The 16,417-nt window shown below is 48.5% G+C and overlaps 7 protein-coding genes across 7 annotated transcripts; 5 read left to right on the forward strand and 2 right to left on the reverse strand.

Annotated features, from left to right (window-relative positions):
• The first annotated feature begins 521 nt into the window (after nt 1–521).
• Nucleotides 522–2,654, forward strand: F9C07_2284170 (NmrA-like family protein). Its single transcript, XM_041292517.2, has 4 exons — nt 522–1,619; nt 1,679–1,912; nt 1,972–2,046; nt 2,119–2,654. Exons 1-4 carry the CDS (start codon nt 1,408–1,410, stop codon nt 2,522–2,524), a joined length of 927 nt encoding a protein of 308 aa, XP_041146969.1. The 5' UTR covers nt 522–1,407; the 3' UTR covers nt 2,525–2,654.
• Nucleotides 2,655–3,613: 959 nt separating this feature from the next.
• Nucleotides 3,614–3,895, forward strand: F9C07_2233398 (uncharacterized protein; the record flags this gene model as incomplete). The annotated part of the gene is made up of 2 exons (XM_071509934.1): nt 3,614–3,780; nt 3,832–3,895. The coding sequence occupies 2 exons, from the start codon at nt 3,614–3,616 to the stop codon at nt 3,893–3,895; spliced, it is 231 nt and encodes a 76-aa protein (XP_071366757.1).
• Nucleotides 3,896–4,571: 676 nt separating this feature from the next.
• F9C07_2091970 (thioredoxin-like protein) lies at nt 4,572–4,919 on the forward strand (the record flags this gene model as incomplete). The annotated part of the gene is made up of 1 exon (XM_071508874.1): nt 4,572–4,919. One exon carries the CDS (start codon nt 4,572–4,574, stop codon nt 4,917–4,919), a length of 348 nt encoding a protein of 115 aa, XP_071366758.1.
• A 767-nt stretch (nt 4,920–5,686) lies between these two features.
• On the reverse strand, nt 5,687–8,091 carry F9C07_2091974 (major facilitator superfamily domain-containing protein). The gene is made up of 9 exons (XM_071508875.1): nt 7,687–8,091; nt 7,276–7,650; nt 6,829–7,171; nt 6,650–6,775; nt 6,488–6,600; nt 6,327–6,413; nt 6,140–6,256; nt 5,995–6,079; nt 5,687–5,931 (listed from the first exon to the last, which is right to left on the reverse strand). Exons 1-9 carry the CDS (start codon nt 7,876–7,878, stop codon nt 5,756–5,758), a joined length of 1,614 nt encoding a protein of 537 aa, XP_071366759.1. The 5' UTR covers nt 7,879–8,091; the 3' UTR covers nt 5,687–5,755.
• Nucleotides 8,092–8,350: 259 nt separating this feature from the next.
• F9C07_2284173 (pantothenate transporter) lies at nt 8,351–11,723 on the forward strand. The gene is made up of 9 exons (XM_041292533.2): nt 8,351–9,298; nt 9,353–9,894; nt 9,951–10,052; nt 10,100–10,180; nt 10,232–10,494; nt 10,552–10,619; nt 10,676–10,904; nt 10,959–11,183; nt 11,238–11,723. The coding sequence occupies exons 2-9, from the start codon at nt 9,586–9,588 to the stop codon at nt 11,569–11,571; spliced, it is 1,611 nt and encodes a 536-aa protein (XP_041146972.1). The 5' UTR covers nt 8,351–9,298; nt 9,353–9,585; the 3' UTR covers nt 11,572–11,723.
• F9C07_2284175 (acetolactate synthase catalytic subunit) lies at nt 11,724–15,742 on the reverse strand. Its single transcript, XM_071510671.1, has 4 exons — nt 15,451–15,742; nt 15,284–15,376; nt 15,157–15,224; nt 11,724–15,100 (listed from the first exon to the last, which is right to left on the reverse strand). The coding sequence occupies exons 1-4, from the start codon at nt 15,597–15,599 to the stop codon at nt 13,359–13,361; spliced, it is 2,052 nt and encodes a 683-aa protein (XP_071366760.1). The 5' UTR covers nt 15,600–15,742; the 3' UTR covers nt 11,724–13,358.
• Nucleotides 11,782–13,038, forward strand: F9C07_10160 (putative acetylornithine deacetylase; the record flags this gene model as incomplete). Its single annotated transcript, XM_041286171.1, has 1 exon — nt 11,782–13,038. One exon carries the CDS (start codon nt 11,782–11,784, stop codon nt 13,036–13,038), a length of 1,257 nt encoding a protein of 418 aa, XP_041146973.1.
• Nucleotides 15,743–16,417: the final 675 nt, after the last annotated feature.

Consider the following 16,417-nt stretch of genomic DNA (forward strand, 5'->3'; position numbering starts at 1 on the left):
GGGGCCAGTTTCTCGATCTAGGACCCGAACCCGGCCCGAATACCACTCTAGTAGTAATACGGTAAACTACTATAAGATAGTCTATATTTTTATAGTATATTTACTCTCTTAGGAACAGAGTATTTTTGGAGTAATTTATTGACTATATAGAGGCCAAGCGCTGAAGCGGGGCGTCAGATATTATCTAATAGAAGATGGATACGGAATATGAAACGGCGTGTAAGAGATATCGCCAGGGCCCGATATTCCACAAGGCCAAAAGGTCAAATATTTCTGAATCAACGATTCAGAATGCCCTGGTCAGGCCTATATAGCTTCCCGCCGTTACACGGCGCCGCGCTGAAGACGCTAGTACTATAGAGTTAAGGCTTCCAACACATCTCAATGGGGTTATTACTGCCCTGCGGGAAAGGGACCGAAGTTTATAATACAGTTCAACTATATAGAATATACACGAAGCTCCGCAGCTAGTCGCAGAGCGGCTGACAAACGGGTATTTATTTTGCTACTCAGGGCATGCTCCAAGAACTTGACCGGGAGGTCAACGCGGAGGAATTGAGATGGGACATGATATAACATGATACGAGACAAAACAACAGTGATGGTGACATATGTTACTATTTCCGGCCACCAGAGAACAAACAAGCTCCTTTAGACGTCTTATGGGGCTGGTGGCTAGTCAATGCACGTAAGCAGGTGCTCGTCGGAACTCATTTAGAGCCACTTAAGGGGAGTGGGAGGATAATGGGGGACGAAGATAAAGCTCCAACATAAAACGAAGTGCTAAGTTTAGGTGCAGGAGAATACAGCACTTGGAGAAGGTTCCAGGCTGCGGGACAGATGAATATAAAGAAGTGGACATCTCGCCTCACGTGCGTTGCCGGGGAAGTCTGAGATCAAAGAAATCATTTGACAGAATAGGCACATCGCCTCAAGTTCGAGGAGACTCGGACCCCACAACCTCGCAAAATGGCCCAAATAGGAAATTTTTATCTTCCTGTGCCCTTGTGAAGCAACGATCGTTACGTACAATGACTTCACCACAAAAGTAGCCATACACAGGTATATGGCCAATCTATTTCCCTTAGGGGTAAGCTACATTCCTCCTTGGGCCAAATTGCGAACCTGTTGGTCTTGTCGGATCTGTGAGGTGCGGCCGGCCTCCGCGCTTCGGTGTAAGCGGACCTATACGAAGTGGGCCGGCTACTCTTTTTCGAAAGGCGGGAAGGTGACTCAGGCTCATTTCTTTCGAACCCATAGATCTTTTTTTGTTGGAAGTTTATATAAGATCATATTCCCAGAGCTCGCAATACTTTATCTTGGTATAAGTTTTCAAACGGGCCCTATCCCAACAGCTTTCTATACCGATTGAACATTCGTTTCCAGTCGTCTCTTGTCCTTCAAATCATGGCCTTCAACCGTATCGCTGTCTATGGCCACCGTGGATTCGTTGGCTCTCGAGTTGTTCCCGCTCTAATTGCTTCGGGAGCTCCAATTACTGTTTTGCATCGCCCTAGCTCGGATACTTCCAATCTCCCCAATCATGTGAGAAAGATTGAAGTCGACGTTCTTGATGAAGACGCTTTGGTTGGTGCCTTGCAAAATATAGACATTGTGATGTCAGTCAGAGCTACTGCGCATCTGTGCCTTTTCTAATCTATGCTAATGGACTTCTCAGTTCTCTTGTTGGAGACGAGGGTACCGACAGACAGTATGGCTTTGTGAAAGCCATCCCTAGGACTAATGTCCAGCTTTTCTCCCCTTCGGATTTCTGTCTGCGATATTGTGAGCAGGGAATGCGCATACCCTGCATGAAGGCCAAAGCGAAAGTCGAAAAGGCTTCTAAGGATGCTGGGATTCCAACCACTGTCATCCACGTAGGAAATTTCGCTGAATTCACCTTAAGTACACCGTCAGTCATCAACCGACCTGTTGGGATGTTTATCCGTAACTGACTTTCACAAATTATAGGGCAGTGGGTGTTGATTTGCAGAATAACATATTGGTCTACACCGGCAACTCTGCTAGCGAAAAAGTCACTATGTGGTGCGTAACATTTTACCCCGAGGCTCCTCATCTAAATTATCCCTTTGGTCTGATTAAACCATTTCCTTGTAGCACCAAGGACTACGTAGCAGCTGCGTACGTCGACATATTTACCACCAGACCTATAAGCACTATACAGAATCGGACCATCACCTTGTCAGAGCTTGCACCAACAGGAATGGAAATTGCTGCGATCATGAAAGAGAAGAACGGCAGAGACCCCTCTATTGCGACACGAAGCTTGGAGGAAGTCAATCGAAAGATCGAGGATTGTATCAGCAGGGAGAGTAATCTCGCTGTCGCGGCCTATTGCCGCAAGATCTGGGGGACGGGAGAAATGATGAAGATGCTTCCCAATGATTTATGGGAAGTTAAGGACTACAGGAAAGCAAGTTTAGAAGACCTTGTCTTAGGAGGAAGATTGGAAAGCTATAGAGTCCTACCCGATCGGGTGTTGGAGTTCCTAAAGACGCTCTGAGATATGTCTTACCATAAACTACTAGTCTTGCGCAGGACGTCAGAGCTCAGTATGCATGTGCGGACCACAGCGCAAATGCTGCTGCCTCTTACGGATGATTTGATTGTGCTCCCACAATTGATTATTTTTGCTCTTCCTCCGACTGTCAGCATAAGCAGACACGTATCTAAGACATTAGATAGATATTATATTGGATTATATCTCCCGGGGACGAAGCAGCGGGTATAGAATTGGTTTGCTGTGATTCTACTTTAAGCACAGCCTGTTTCCCTCAGCACAGACATTCGTTCCTACCCAGCGATCGGACTATGGAGAGTGTGTATTCTAGCTGCCAAAATACCGTCTGTTTCAGTAATACTGTTGGTTCTTCGGGCCAGGATGTAGGTCAAGCCTCTCAAGACGGCTGAGATGCGGAGGCGTCGAGTAGAGATTGAGCTGCCCACATCAAGGAGTACGCGGCGTTTACCTTTCTCGTTAACTCTCAAGGTGGGGCTTAACGTCATCAGTATCAACGTCGTGGGGGGCAAACACGTCAAAGAAGGGCGCCATTCAGATGGGTGGGCCATACCCTCGCGATCTATCCAGAAACGGAAATATATAGTGGAAAAGTTCCAAGGTTCCCATGGACACAGCCACTAGTTAACCGAATATGCATTCATGTAACTCACGCTATGCTATTGTCGTCATTATTGAGCCTAGGTTGCAAAAGGCTGAAATCATACCTTGATACAACATATTGACCTAATCTACCTCCCGACAATACCGCAAAACCAGTCTTCCGCCCCTGACAGTTGACAAAAAGCGGCCCTCATTAACATGTCAAACAATCAGTCATCTGTCGAAGACCGCTTGCGGCATCTCATGCCGAGCCTCTCGGTATACACTGAAGGCAGGCACTATCAAGACTGTCTCGAACTATACAACCATGCGCTGAAAAAGGAACCACTAGTCTGCGCTCGGCCACGGACAGAAGAAGAGGTCTCACACTTGGTTCAATTTTGCACCGAATAAAAGGTCCCCTTTACTATTCGCTCAGGCGGTCACGACTTCTTCGGCCGCTCTGTAGCCCACAGGAGCATTCTTATCGACATGCGCGATATGGACACGGTCAATGTCGCGTCGGACCGAGCTAGCGCACACGTTGGTGGCGGAGTGATTGCCGGTCACCTACAGGAAATCCTCAATTCTCATGGCCTGTTCACCTCTACTGGACAGGCAAAGTCTGTCGGCTATGTCTTTTGGGCATGTGGCGGAGGGTACGGCTTCTATGTTGGAATATACGGGTTTGGGGTTGATCAAATACTTAGAGCTCGAGTGGTTTTGGCCGGGGGCTGTGTGGTTGAGACCAACGCAGAGTCAGAATTACTATAGGCACTCCGAGGCGCTGGGGCTGGCACATTCGGCATCATCACGTAGCTTCGCTTAAAGGTATACCCAGTGCCTAAATTATTCGCTGGCTTCCTAGCCTTCCCTCTGACCGACGCCGCGACTGTTATGGACAAAATTGAAAAGCTTTTTACATGATGACTTTCTAGATAAGTTCAGCGGAGATGCTATCGCCGTAAATCCTATAATGGCCCCGATACCGGTAGCTAAGCCCTGTTTTATTCTGTTTTGGTGTTAGACTTTAGTTACCAAAGACCTCGCATCCGCGAAAAGCTTTTTTAAGTAGATAATACAGGCTGGTAGGGCTCTGGAGAATACAGTTGCGGAGAGTCAGTTCTAAGGTTTATAATTATATAAAATCCAGTTAACTGACCTGGTATCCAGTTATATCAGCTGTTGACGCCTTGGGTGATCTATTGTTAAAAATCTTTTATAGTCAAAATATAGATTAAATAAATTAAAATATTGGTACTTGTAACGGCGGTTGTCTTAGACAACTATATCTCATCGTTAATAAGCTACCGGTGGACCACCGGCTTATATTAGAGTGGTATTCGGGTCGGGTTCGGGTCTTAGATCTAGAAACCGCGCCGAAAGAGCGGGTTCGGGGGGTTTTCTAGATCTAGGACCCGAACCCGACCCAAATACCACTCTACTTACTATGCACTACGTCTCCCTCTATAACTATCTACTTAAATGGTCATCTAAGTCAGCCTACAGCCTAAACGAATTCCACCATGTAACTACACAATCCGAACCCACGATCCTCTACTTTTGGGCCAGATGGTGTAGTCCCTGCAAAAGTCTGGCACCAAAGATCAAGGAATTTGCAAATCAAAACCAGAATGTAAGATTCTTCAAGGTGGATGTTGAGGAGCAAAGAAGTATTGCGAATGAGGCCCTGGTAGCCTTTGTGCCGACGGTGATTATCTATCAGCAGGGTGAGATTGTTAAGAAGTTACAGGCACCAGAGCCGGCATTATTGGGGGATGTGATCCAGATGTTGTAGACATTTAACCCAACCGAGCTCTTCTAGGTTATGACAAGAAATGTGAAGGTGAACAAACGAGCTTACTCTTTTTATTTATGTAAGATACTCGCGAAGACCTCATTCAGGGCATCATTATGGATCGGGAATACTCAGTGCTACCGGTATATGGAGCAATTCCTGAGTCTAAAGGGGTCTGGCTCCTTGGTAGCTCCTAACTATTAAGATCATAGATCATATCGTCCCAAGTGATATCCTAATATGATCACGATGGTCTATTCTCCAAGCTCCGGATCTGCAGACAGTCTAATATTGTCACATAGTTGATAATAGATCCTAGATAGTTGTCCATAGCGTTACCCCTTCCAAGTATCACTCAGACCATCATGACTGTGACAGTATAATAGCAATGTCTGATTGTCCCTCAATCAGCAATTCCTACATAATCAACATAAAAAACAAGCAGGTTAAAAAAAAAAACATACAACAGGAGGGATTCGCTGGTGGTCACCCACCCAACTACTAACCTCCCGGCGTGTGGCTTAAGTACGGCTGAGCGGACGGGAAGCCCTGTTCTCCACACCCTATGGTCGTATGTACTGGTCCTTTAGTCGTAGAGGTTTATGTGCATCAGTGTATAGTGCCTACATTATTGTTCAAGGGCGAACCCTGGCATTTACTGAACAGTTATCCGATACGTCGGCGACGGTTTCCGGAAAGAGATCCATTCTTAATGAAAGAGTAGATTCTGATGAGAGTAGGCTTTTGCTAGCCTCACAAAGGCGGCTCATGATATCATGCGTTATATTGAACTGCAATTCTTGGACCTAGTTGTATACCATGTCAAATAATGGGTGTTAATTGCCCACCGCCACAACCTTGGTGTGGACTGTCTTCCCCTGCTCAATACCACTCTCCTGTTGTGATGCCTCTTCGTTCTGCCAGTCGGATGAGAAGCTATCGTCTTCTCGGTCAGTAGACGACTTTCGTCGATCTCTCCAGAGCTGTAGTTGGACAGCGGCGGTCACAACAACTAACGTACAATTAGTCCATTCAGCGCTGGTAAACTGGAACAAGGGGTACCTAGCACACTCACCGAGTAGACACTGAAGGACGATATCCCACAGATAGCCCTTCTTAGCCGCCGGAAAGTCGGTCGTCTTCCAGACAAAGTTCGGAGCCTAACACCACGGGTTAGACTTATGTATTGCTAGACGAAAAGATGCCTAAAATGGACTTACCACCGCCTGAACGACGTATGCGAGATCGTTCGCCAAGCCAACAATTAATGCTCTCTTCTCGGTGTCCGCTGAACAGATCTCGTTGATCCAGCTCAAAATGAGGGGACCAGCACCGCTCTGTTATCATTAAGTGTGTTAGCTCACTGTCCTGATCTTTCTGTGATCATGGGGAAGCAGGGGAACTCACGCCAATGTTACTCAGCCAATATATTGCCATACGGCCGTTGATATTTTCATAAAGCGGCATCTGTCGGAGGAGCACACAGAAGATTGTCTGCGCAAAAAGAAAGGAGGTCAGTAAGCTTGCCCATAGACCCTGTAACCAGAATCAATGTTCAGAGAGCTCACCGTGATGATCGCGCCCGCATAGATGAAAGGCCAGCGTATACCGCGACACCCATCGGACAGCCAACCCCAGCTCAAAGCTACCACAACGAAAATACCTGTTGTAACCATAGGATCTAGGCTACAGTTAGTATAGTTCTAACACGTTTCGCCAGAAATACTCACAGTTATTAATCTGCGGCACCGAAAACGATGTACCCGGCACAGGAGGAGGGTTCGTGTTAAAGCTCTTCAGCCAGTAACCCATGCCGGGTTGCGGGTAACCATTATTCCACACAATGTATAGGCAGGCTGGACCCTGTTAGTTTGTTGGGGTACAATAAGAAAGCAAGGATGCCACGAACGAAGAAGATATGTATGCCAGCTGAGGAAGATCCGCTTAGCCTTGGCGACTGTCCAGGGCTCCTTGCCAGCACGGCCAATAGCCTCCATGCGTTTAACAGAAAGAATATGCTCGTCTTCTGTCGTCCACCACGTTTTCTTGCCGTCTTGCGGGAGATTGGGGAAGAACAGGAAGCCCGCAAGGGCAAGTGGCAGCGTGATAATGCCATCGATGATAAATAGCCAGCGCCAGCCAGCATGGCCGTGCACACCGTTGAGGTTTGTATAAGCGGCTGATTGCAAGAATCCACTGAATAGCGTTCCAATAGAGCCGGCAAGCCAGAAAACCATAGCTCGCTTGCCAATCTCACGGGGAGTGTACCACGATCCGAGGAGGTAGTGGATACCAGGGTAGAAGCCGGATCTGGACACGAGTCAGCAATGTGCGACTGTAAGAATGAGAGATATACCCACTCGAAAAGCCCAACTAAGAAGCGGATAGCGTATAGTGACCGATAAGACTGGACACTGGACGTGCAAATCGTGGCTATTCCCCATCCAACCTCCAGCTGCGGCGAGTCTGTTAGCGATATAACACAATGGCTAGGGATATAAGCTGGAGGAATACGCACCGCCGGAATCACCCATCGAGGTGAAATTCTAGTCAGCAGCAAGTTGGAGGGTATCTGCCCAATTACATATCCCACTGTGTAGATAGACGTGCTAGTAACAAGCTCGTTCCCATACATATGCAAGTCCTCCTTCATGCCACTGAGAAAGGCATTGTTGATATTGTTAAGATCGAGATTCTTCAAGAAGTAACCGATCTGGTGATCCCCGTTAGTCTGGACCGTTTTGTCTCTGTAAAGAGACTAACATACTGAGGCAAAAGTAAGGACAAAGGCATCGACTTTGAATAACAGCCAGCGCTGATCAGGTGGAAGCTCCCATGTATCCCATATATAGCCTTTCCATGACTTTATCGGCTGTACATTGATCCGGTCCCTGGATTGATCCTGTCCAGCCTCTGGATGGAGGCTCGTCGATCCACTGGCACTTTTGCCCCGGTCCATGTTCGATGCGTGGTTGACTTGTCAGAGCTCAATTGACAGGTCCGCACCGGGCCTGTGGCTGTATTTGAATCTATGTAAACATGATATTCATATTCGACATGGCCTCATTGATACTCCTCATCACGCCATCTCCTATCTTGCGACTAGTTCAGAAGCCTCGTGCCTATTCCCCGTGCTGAATTACGCTGTCGCAAAAGTTGAAGGCGTTGGATGCAACATGTTGTGATACGCTTTCCGTGCCGACTATGCTTTAAACCGTTACAGCTTATGTCGAAGAACGTTAAAATGAGATTCCGGTAGTCATAACTGTGATTTGAAGGTCAGGTTTAGATGGTCGGCAAATATGATAGCGCCATACCCTAGCGTAATTTGACATTCCCCACTATATATTGGGAGGCCATGACAGGCCTGGAACACATAACAAAGGAAGTGATAATGGCGATTAACAGGTTAAGAAAGCGTTGGGACTTACGGTATACGCAAGGTTTATTTCTTCTGTCGCGGTGGCCATTTAACCGTCTGCCTCGGACTGCTGATGGGAGTCTAGAAAGGAAGAAAACACAAACAGTTTCCGAAGTAGCTATATACCTAGTTCTACTACTACATGTGGGACAGCGACCCAAGCAGACAAAGACACCAATGCAAGTGGATTGTGAAGTAATGAACATAGTCAACACTATGAGGCCTCGTTTTTCTTTCTTCGCCCTGGCAGGGATGAGATTATATCCAATTGTGGATCCACCAAACCCCGAACATCTGCCGGATGCATATGGGTAGTATCATGCTTTTCCTTGTCGCAGTTCACTGGTTGGCTCGACATATGAAGCTATGTATGTTTGCTCGGTTATTATGTCGTAGGCTAAGTGACCCGACATGAAAAGAGGACCGAGTAGATCTAATACGGAGGATATTTTCTTAAGTCGGTCTACGCATGTATTGAATTTAACACATTCCGAATTGACTTGACCTCCGACGCGCACGTACAGATATTAGTAAAAGAAACCTACAGCATAAGGTAGTAGTGTTGGGATTGCCGACCTGCACTCGGAATTGGATATACCCCTTCGTCTAAACCACGTTTATGAAATCCGTTCAAAGTCCCTCGGACCCTAATTTATACGAGCCAAGACCGCCAATAAATGGTGTGATCCATGTATTCGCCCGTAGCGAAATAAGCAACCCATGGCATTTCCTTCATTGGTGGACCGTGCTGAACCCGGGAGGAAGCCAAGCAAGTGATAAAGTCTCTGATTGATAAGGAATCGGGCAATTGCCGAGATATTCACACCATATGCCCCAGATTGAAAGGTTTCCATTCATGTATATCCGTGGGCGATGTACTCCCCCTCTGGTAATCTGTGGTCTAGTCGACGCAGTCGCCACGGGCAGCAGCTTTCCCAATTCTAGGCCCCAGACATATGTTAGAAAGGAACAAATGCCCCTCCGAGCTCTAATCAGCTAACAGGTCCTGCAGCTGCGGGGGATCTCGGGTTGATACGCCATGTTTCTTGCGAACGCACCTCAACGAGGGGTTCTCCTTGCGCAATCACGCTTGGCTATGGCAAAACGATAAGCGACCTCCCTAGCCAATTATGGTCATTTATAATTCATAGCAAAACCAGATCATAAACCCTCTTGATATGCCCTTGGTCTTCCGGTACATATCCCCAAAAACACTCCGACTATTCGCCATTTAACGTTTTCAAGATGTCTTTAGGACTTTCTGAAAAGAACGACACCCCAGATGCAACCTCGACGACAATTAAATCTAGCGACATCTCTGTAGAGGAATCGCCGGATCAGCGAAGGGGAAACCTGCACTATGTCAAGAGAACAGAAAATGGCTCGCTTCCTGAATATGAAGGAGATGTTATCCCAGGGTACGACGCTAATCTTATGCGAGCGCGAGCCAGTCTTAGTAGCGCGGAAGAAAAGAAGTTACTACGCCGAATAGACTGGCACCTGATTCCACTCTTGGCGATCATGTACATGCTGAAGAGTGTCGACTTTACCAATGTAAGTTCAGCCAGTGATTAGGTTTACCATATCAGTCTACATCTTAACCTTGGAAGGTCTCGTACGCTCAAACCATGGATAAAGGAACGTCGCGCAATATCCTAACAGAGCTTAAAATGACGTCCAACCAGTATAATCTGGTTACCACGATGTACTACGTGAGTGTACCCTGATGGAACGGGAAGGCCCAACTGATGGTTCCAAGATTCCCTATATAATCGCCGAGGCACCCTCCAACCTTCTGCTGAAAGGCGTACGACCATCTATCTGGCAGGCTCGAATCATGGTTAGTAAACGAGTTCGAAGCTAAGAGAGCCCCAAACGCTAAGGATCACAGGTATCCTGGGGAGTAGTACTCTGCTGCCATGCAGCTGTGACCAACCGACAGGGTCTCTATGCGGTTCGCTTTTTCCTTGGTCTCTTCGAGGCCGGTCTGTGGCCAGGCATGCTTGTCCAGTTATGCTACTGGTATAGACCGGACGAGATTGCTCCTCGGATAGTCCTCGTCACACTTCTAGGTAACTTTAGCACGGTTATCAGTGGCGTGCTTGCCTTCGCATTTAATGGAGTTACCACTGGTGGCTTATCTGGTTGGAAATGGTAAGGGACTCTCCATTGTCGGAAAAGAAAAGCTCCTGGATTCACGCTGTTTTCCAGGTTAGTTTTGACCGAAGGCATCTTTACCGTTATACTGGGGATCATCGTATACTTCCTCTTACCGGATTGTATGTATAGCCGCAGGGTCACCAGGAGGTACTGAAATCCGTTAACTCATGTACAGTTCCATCTACGGCATCCTGGCTATCTGAGAGAGAACGGACTTTCGTCGAAGCCCGCCTCCCGAGTAACGCTCCGAGGGCAGCTGAAGCAAATTTCAACCTGCGCGAACTCCTCACCACCTTGCAAAACAAGAGAATCTGGCTCTTCCTCCTTTGTTGGGCCTTCTTTACCGTCGGTACCACGGGACTTACATTTTACCAACCGACCGTGATAGCAAATCTTGGATTTACGTGAGTTATCGCGGCCGTGACATGTAAGGGCAACATGACTAACGCGCGTTGCAGCTCCATGGGGGAAAGCCTACTGTTAAACATTCCTTCTGCAGTTTTCGCTGTGATCTTAACCGTCGTCTTTGGTATCTTAGCCGACACGGGAAGGATTCCCCAGCCGGCGATTCCTCTCGCTTTCATGATTGTCATTGAAGCATGCTATGGCGTGCTCTACGCATTTCCGAACACCGGCGGCGTGTACGCGGCAACCATCTTAGCTGGAGGATTCTCAACTGCATGGTAAGTTGCCAATCCATACATTCTCATCGCTCATTGTACGCTAAAGCCCGATAGGTACGTGATGATGTGGCCCTGGCGAGTGCAAACTACCGAGGGTGCCACGGGCTCTGCCTTTGCAATCGCCTTTGCGAATAGCTACGGCCAAATTGGAGGGGCTGTGGGGTCTCAACTATTTAATTCGCGGTATGCGCCGCGATACACGACTTCTTTTGGCATTGCGATGGGGTTCGTGGGGATGGCCATCATAATGAATCTTATTACTTGGGGATTTACGTGGAGGGTCGACGTGGATACCAGGAAACTAAAGAGAATCCGGCTCGCAGCTGCCAAGCAGAACCAGGCGGTGTTGGACGATGTGGATATTCATGCTGGGGAGAAGCGGCAGTAAGGGATCTGCATGTCGTATTTGAAGGATTGAGAAGAGTCAATGGTTTGCTAGGACGCATGCTTGGTCTGTAATGTTCTAGTCAATGCCTGTAAAATAAGTTAGAGGCCAAGGCGCCATAGCGGGGACCGATTGTCTTATCAGTTTCTCCCCTCACCGTGTAGATGAACCTTTTCTCACACTCCGACCACCATCTGCAAAAGAGTTGGAATTATGAAGGCGACGGATCTCTTTCATGTTACTGTGCTGGTAGCCGGGGCTCTGGCCTTGGAGCATCAACAGCCCCTGATTGGGGACCTGTCTCAGGATCTCAACCATATCATCGACTCGTCGCCTCTGCTTTCCTTCCACCGGGCCCTCGTGCAAATCCCATCCATAAGTGAACACGAGAAGAACGTGGGGGAGTATGTCTTAGACTTCCTCTCCTCGCAGAACCTCACTGTGGAAAAACAAATCGTGACCCCCGAAAGTGACACTGAAGAAGAAAGATTCAACATATACGCGTATGTTGGGAAGAACAGACAGCCGGACGTGTTGGTGACCAGCCACATCGACACAGTCCCGCCCTTCATCCCTTACTCTCTTCATGCACCAACCTCAGACACGTCCTTCATTCGCACGGACCTCGTAATTGCTGGTCGTGGCACAGTGGATGCCAAAGCCAGTGTTGCGGCGATCGTCTTTGCCGCTTTAGAAACACTCGACGAGAATCCCAATGCCTCGATCGGGTTGTTGTTCGATGTCGGTGAAGAAAACAGCGGCGTGGGAATGAAACATTTCTCCAATTCTGAGCTCAATCCGACGCCTCCGACATATCATACGGTCATATTTGGAGAGCCAACGGAGCTCAGTCTCGTCGCAGCACATAAAGGAACCCTAGGATTTAAATTGGTCGCGGAAGGGAAAGCGGCTCATTCTGGGTACCCCTGGCTAGGTGAAAGTGCCATCTCATCGCTTATTCCTGTTCTAGCTCATCTTGATACCCTGCAAGATCTTCCGCCCGAGAAAGGTGGCCTCCTTCGTAGTGAGACATTGGGCAAGTCCACCTTGAATATTGGCCGAGTGCATGGCGGAATTGCCGCCAACGTCGTTCCAGCCCATGCTGAAGCAGCAATTTCTGTTCGCCTTGCAGCGGGGACTCCAGAGGATACCAGAACCATTATTGAGCGAGCAGTGGCAAAGGTAACTAGCGGCGACAGAAGTGTTTATCCTGATTTTGGCGATCGCAAAGCAGGCGCTCCACCGCAGTACTTCGATGTCGATGTGGACGGCTTTGAAGTGATCACTGTGAACTACGGAACCGATGCTCCTGCCCTGAAGATTCACGACCAGAGGACTCAAAGGGTTAAGAGGTATTTGTATGGACCTGGAAGCATCCTTGTTGCGCATGCCGATAATGAGGCCATCACGGTCGGCGAACTGGAAGAGGCGGTGCGTGGTTACAAGAGACTCATCGCTGCTTCTCTATAGGCGTTTCAGAATGCGTTGAGTACATCTACATAGCCCTAGAGTACTTGGGGGTTTGGCTCTTGTGTACTGGATCTCCGTATTGGGGTTAAATTATCAAGGCAAGAGGCGGGGTGAAGAACACGGTTGTTATCGGTCGCCTTATAAACAATCTTTAAAGCTTACAAGTTCGTAGATGTTGAGAGCCTTGTGAGAACTGAACCTATAGTCTAGATTGGGCATGCGACTTCTGTAAAATTCTCGATCAGCACCACTCCTGGAGTATCACTTTTTAGCTACATTTACAAACGCGTGACGCGTGGTCCAGAGGGTTGCCTTCAAGCTCAACCATGAAGCCCACATGTTCTGTCCCGCATCAGACTTCGTCTTTCCATGTCTTTATGTGCGTCCCACGTAATGAACTCGTGAAGTCCCGAGCCCGCTGGCACCATCGGTAACACCGGTACCTTCTTGTCGGTCATAACCTCCAGCAGAGCCGGACCCTCTGTGTGGATAAGCCATTTCAGAGAGTCAACGACCTCCTCGGGTTTGCTGACACGTCGATGCTGGATATGCATTGCCCCTGCCAGGCCCATAAAATCCGGATTACGCTGGTGTGTGTGCGAGTATCGATCCTCATAGAATAAATTTTGCCACTGCGTCACCATTCCTTGCTCCTCATTGTTTAGGACGATGACCTTTACCCCGATATTAAATTGACTGGCCGTAGTCAGTTCCGTCAAGGTCATGCTAAACGATGCATCACCATCGATATCAATTACAAGCGCATCTGGACGCGCTACCTTAGCACCAATGGCAGCTGGAAGACCAAAACCCATAGTCCCAAGACCACCAGAGGTGATCAAACTACGGGGATGGCGCCAACGAAAGTGCTGAGCAGTCCACATCTGATGCTGGCCAACACCCGTAGTAATGATGGTCTCTTGCTTGCGGCCTGCTGTGAGGTTACTCAGTTCCTCGATCAAGTATTGGGGTTTGATCAAGTGTGGTCGTTCATCCCGGGTATAAGCATTCCACGGCCACTTTGTTTTCCATTCGTTGATTTGTTTAAACCATGCTTGCCTTTCAGTCATGCTGGTCCGGTTCACATGGGGCAGTAGGTGTGTCAGATTCTCTGCGATGTCCCCGACAACTGCCTCGGTCGACTGAATCACCTTGTTGATATTCTTGGGTAGGATTTCAAACTGCACAATACCCCCAAGGCCCTTTGCCGCTGCCGCCCTCGCAGCAGGCGCAAACTTGGCGATGTTCAATGTAACTCGATCATCAAACCGTGCGCCCAATGCGATGATGAGATCGGCTTCCTGTATAGACATGTTCGCGTACGCTGATCCATGCATACCCAGCATATGGAGGGACTTCTCGTCCAGTTCATCGAAGGCACCGAGTCCCTGCAAAGTTGTTGTTACCGGGATGGACGCCTTGTCTGCAAGTTCTTTGAGCAACTGAGGTCCATTTGGGGACTGGATGACTCCCTGTCCCGCATATATGACAGGCTTCTTCGCGGTGTTAATCAACTTTGCGACATGGGAGATCGACTTGGTGAGTAGTTTTTGGTTCGCATCGGTGTTTGCGTAGGTGGAAATGCGAGGTATAGCTGGGCCGGTAGGAGTAGTCTTTCTCAGGATACCTGCAGTCACGTCCTTCGGTAGATCCACCAGAACAGGGCCAGGCCTCCCACTCGTGGCAATCTCGAACGCTTCGTTAATTCTCTGAGGTAGCTCAGCAACGTTACGTACCATCACGTTCCACTTTGTGCAGCCTCGGGATATACCCAGAATGTCAGCTTCCTGGAAAGCATCGCTGCCGATCGCCGCGGTTGCCACCTGGCCGCTGAAGACGATCATGGGCGTTCCATCGGACAGAGCATCCTGCATCGGAGTAACGACATTAGTCGCACCGGGCCCGGAGGTGACGAGAACGATCCCTGGCTTTCCCGAAGCCCTTGCGTAGCCCTCAGCCATATGCCCGGCGCCTTGTTCGTGCTTGGGGAGGATAAAATCGAAGTGCTTGGAGTTGTAAATGGCGTCGAAGACCGGAAGGATCGTTCCACCAGGGTATCCAACTGCCGATGTGCGTGTCAGTAAGCCAGAGGAAATAAAGTGCCGCTAAGAGGCATACATATATGTTTGACACCGTGTCTTTGCATCATCTCATGGAAGATCTGGCCGCCCGTCATGCCAACGAATCTACGTATGAGACCCATCAGTACCCACGACGCTTCAAAAAGCAGTCACTATTCTCATACGATTCATTCGCTTCCCCTGATCCTGAACTCACTGGAGCTCCATTATCCGGTCCTGTCATGGGAGCGGCTGCACTCATATAGGGTTCTGTGTTTCTTTACGCCAGCCCAATTAGCGACTGTTGGTGGGATCGAATCGAACATGTGGGTAAAGCTGCTCTATGACTTACATCGACTGTGCCGCAACCGTCATATTCCTTCGTCGAATGCTTTCTAACTTCGAAGCGCAAATGTGCGACCGAGGAAAGGAGGTTTGTTGACATCGTGCGGTAAGAGCCAGGGCATTGCCAGCCCGACTGATAGGGCGTGTGCGAAACATCTCAGGCTAGGGGTGTGACAAGATAGACGGGTGAGGACAGAACATAATTTCAACAGTTATTTTGTACTGGCCGCTGGTCTTACTATTTTATGTTTTCGAGATGCTGTATAAGTGTGAGCATGACTCATGCTAGGGCCAGCGATACCGGACGCTTATTCTGGACAAGGGCTTACAGCCAAGCTATTCCAACGTTAATTCTAACCTCATCCGTGACTCATCCGGGTTGATCCTTGACTATAATTTCCTGGGGACCAAAACAGACCGCGCGATTGGCCGTGTCAGGCGTGGCCAGAGTCCCCGGAAGCTGTCTCTCCAATAGCATATTGTGAGTTCACGATGTCTCCACCAGCGACATTTCATTCCATCGCTCAATGGCAAGCTACTCCATACCAAACAAATGAACAAGGTTTGCCCAACTGCTGTCTCTCCTACCCCATTTTTTCTGATTACGAATTTTCCCCTTAATCTGCGAAAATCTCTGTCAGCACGTCTGTTCTCCCGAGTCAACGCTTAGGCCTCCGACCTCGCCCTGACTGTAATCTTGGCTTCGCTGTCTGTAGTCTTGCTCTCGTACCAGTCATTGATCGATGCCTTGGCCGCGGGAGGCTTGAGATACAGCGACCCATCTGGAAACCGTTCAGAGACATCCATCGCTCCTGGCCTGGCCCTAGAGTCACAAGAAATCCCCACACAAACAGATCTAGAGGGACGGAACTGTAAAGGAAAGGTTCATACCTGCATAGGATATATTTTTCAACCTTTGCATAATCGTTTCGAGTGTCCAAAGGATCCTCCCAGAGTCAATTGAGGACTCAACC

Source organism: Aspergillus flavus, chromosome 4 (genome assembly GCF_009017415.1).
Source record: "Aspergillus flavus chromosome 4, complete sequence".
In the NCBI taxonomy this organism is placed as follows: Eukaryota; Fungi; Ascomycota; class Eurotiomycetes; order Eurotiales; family Aspergillaceae; genus Aspergillus; species Aspergillus flavus.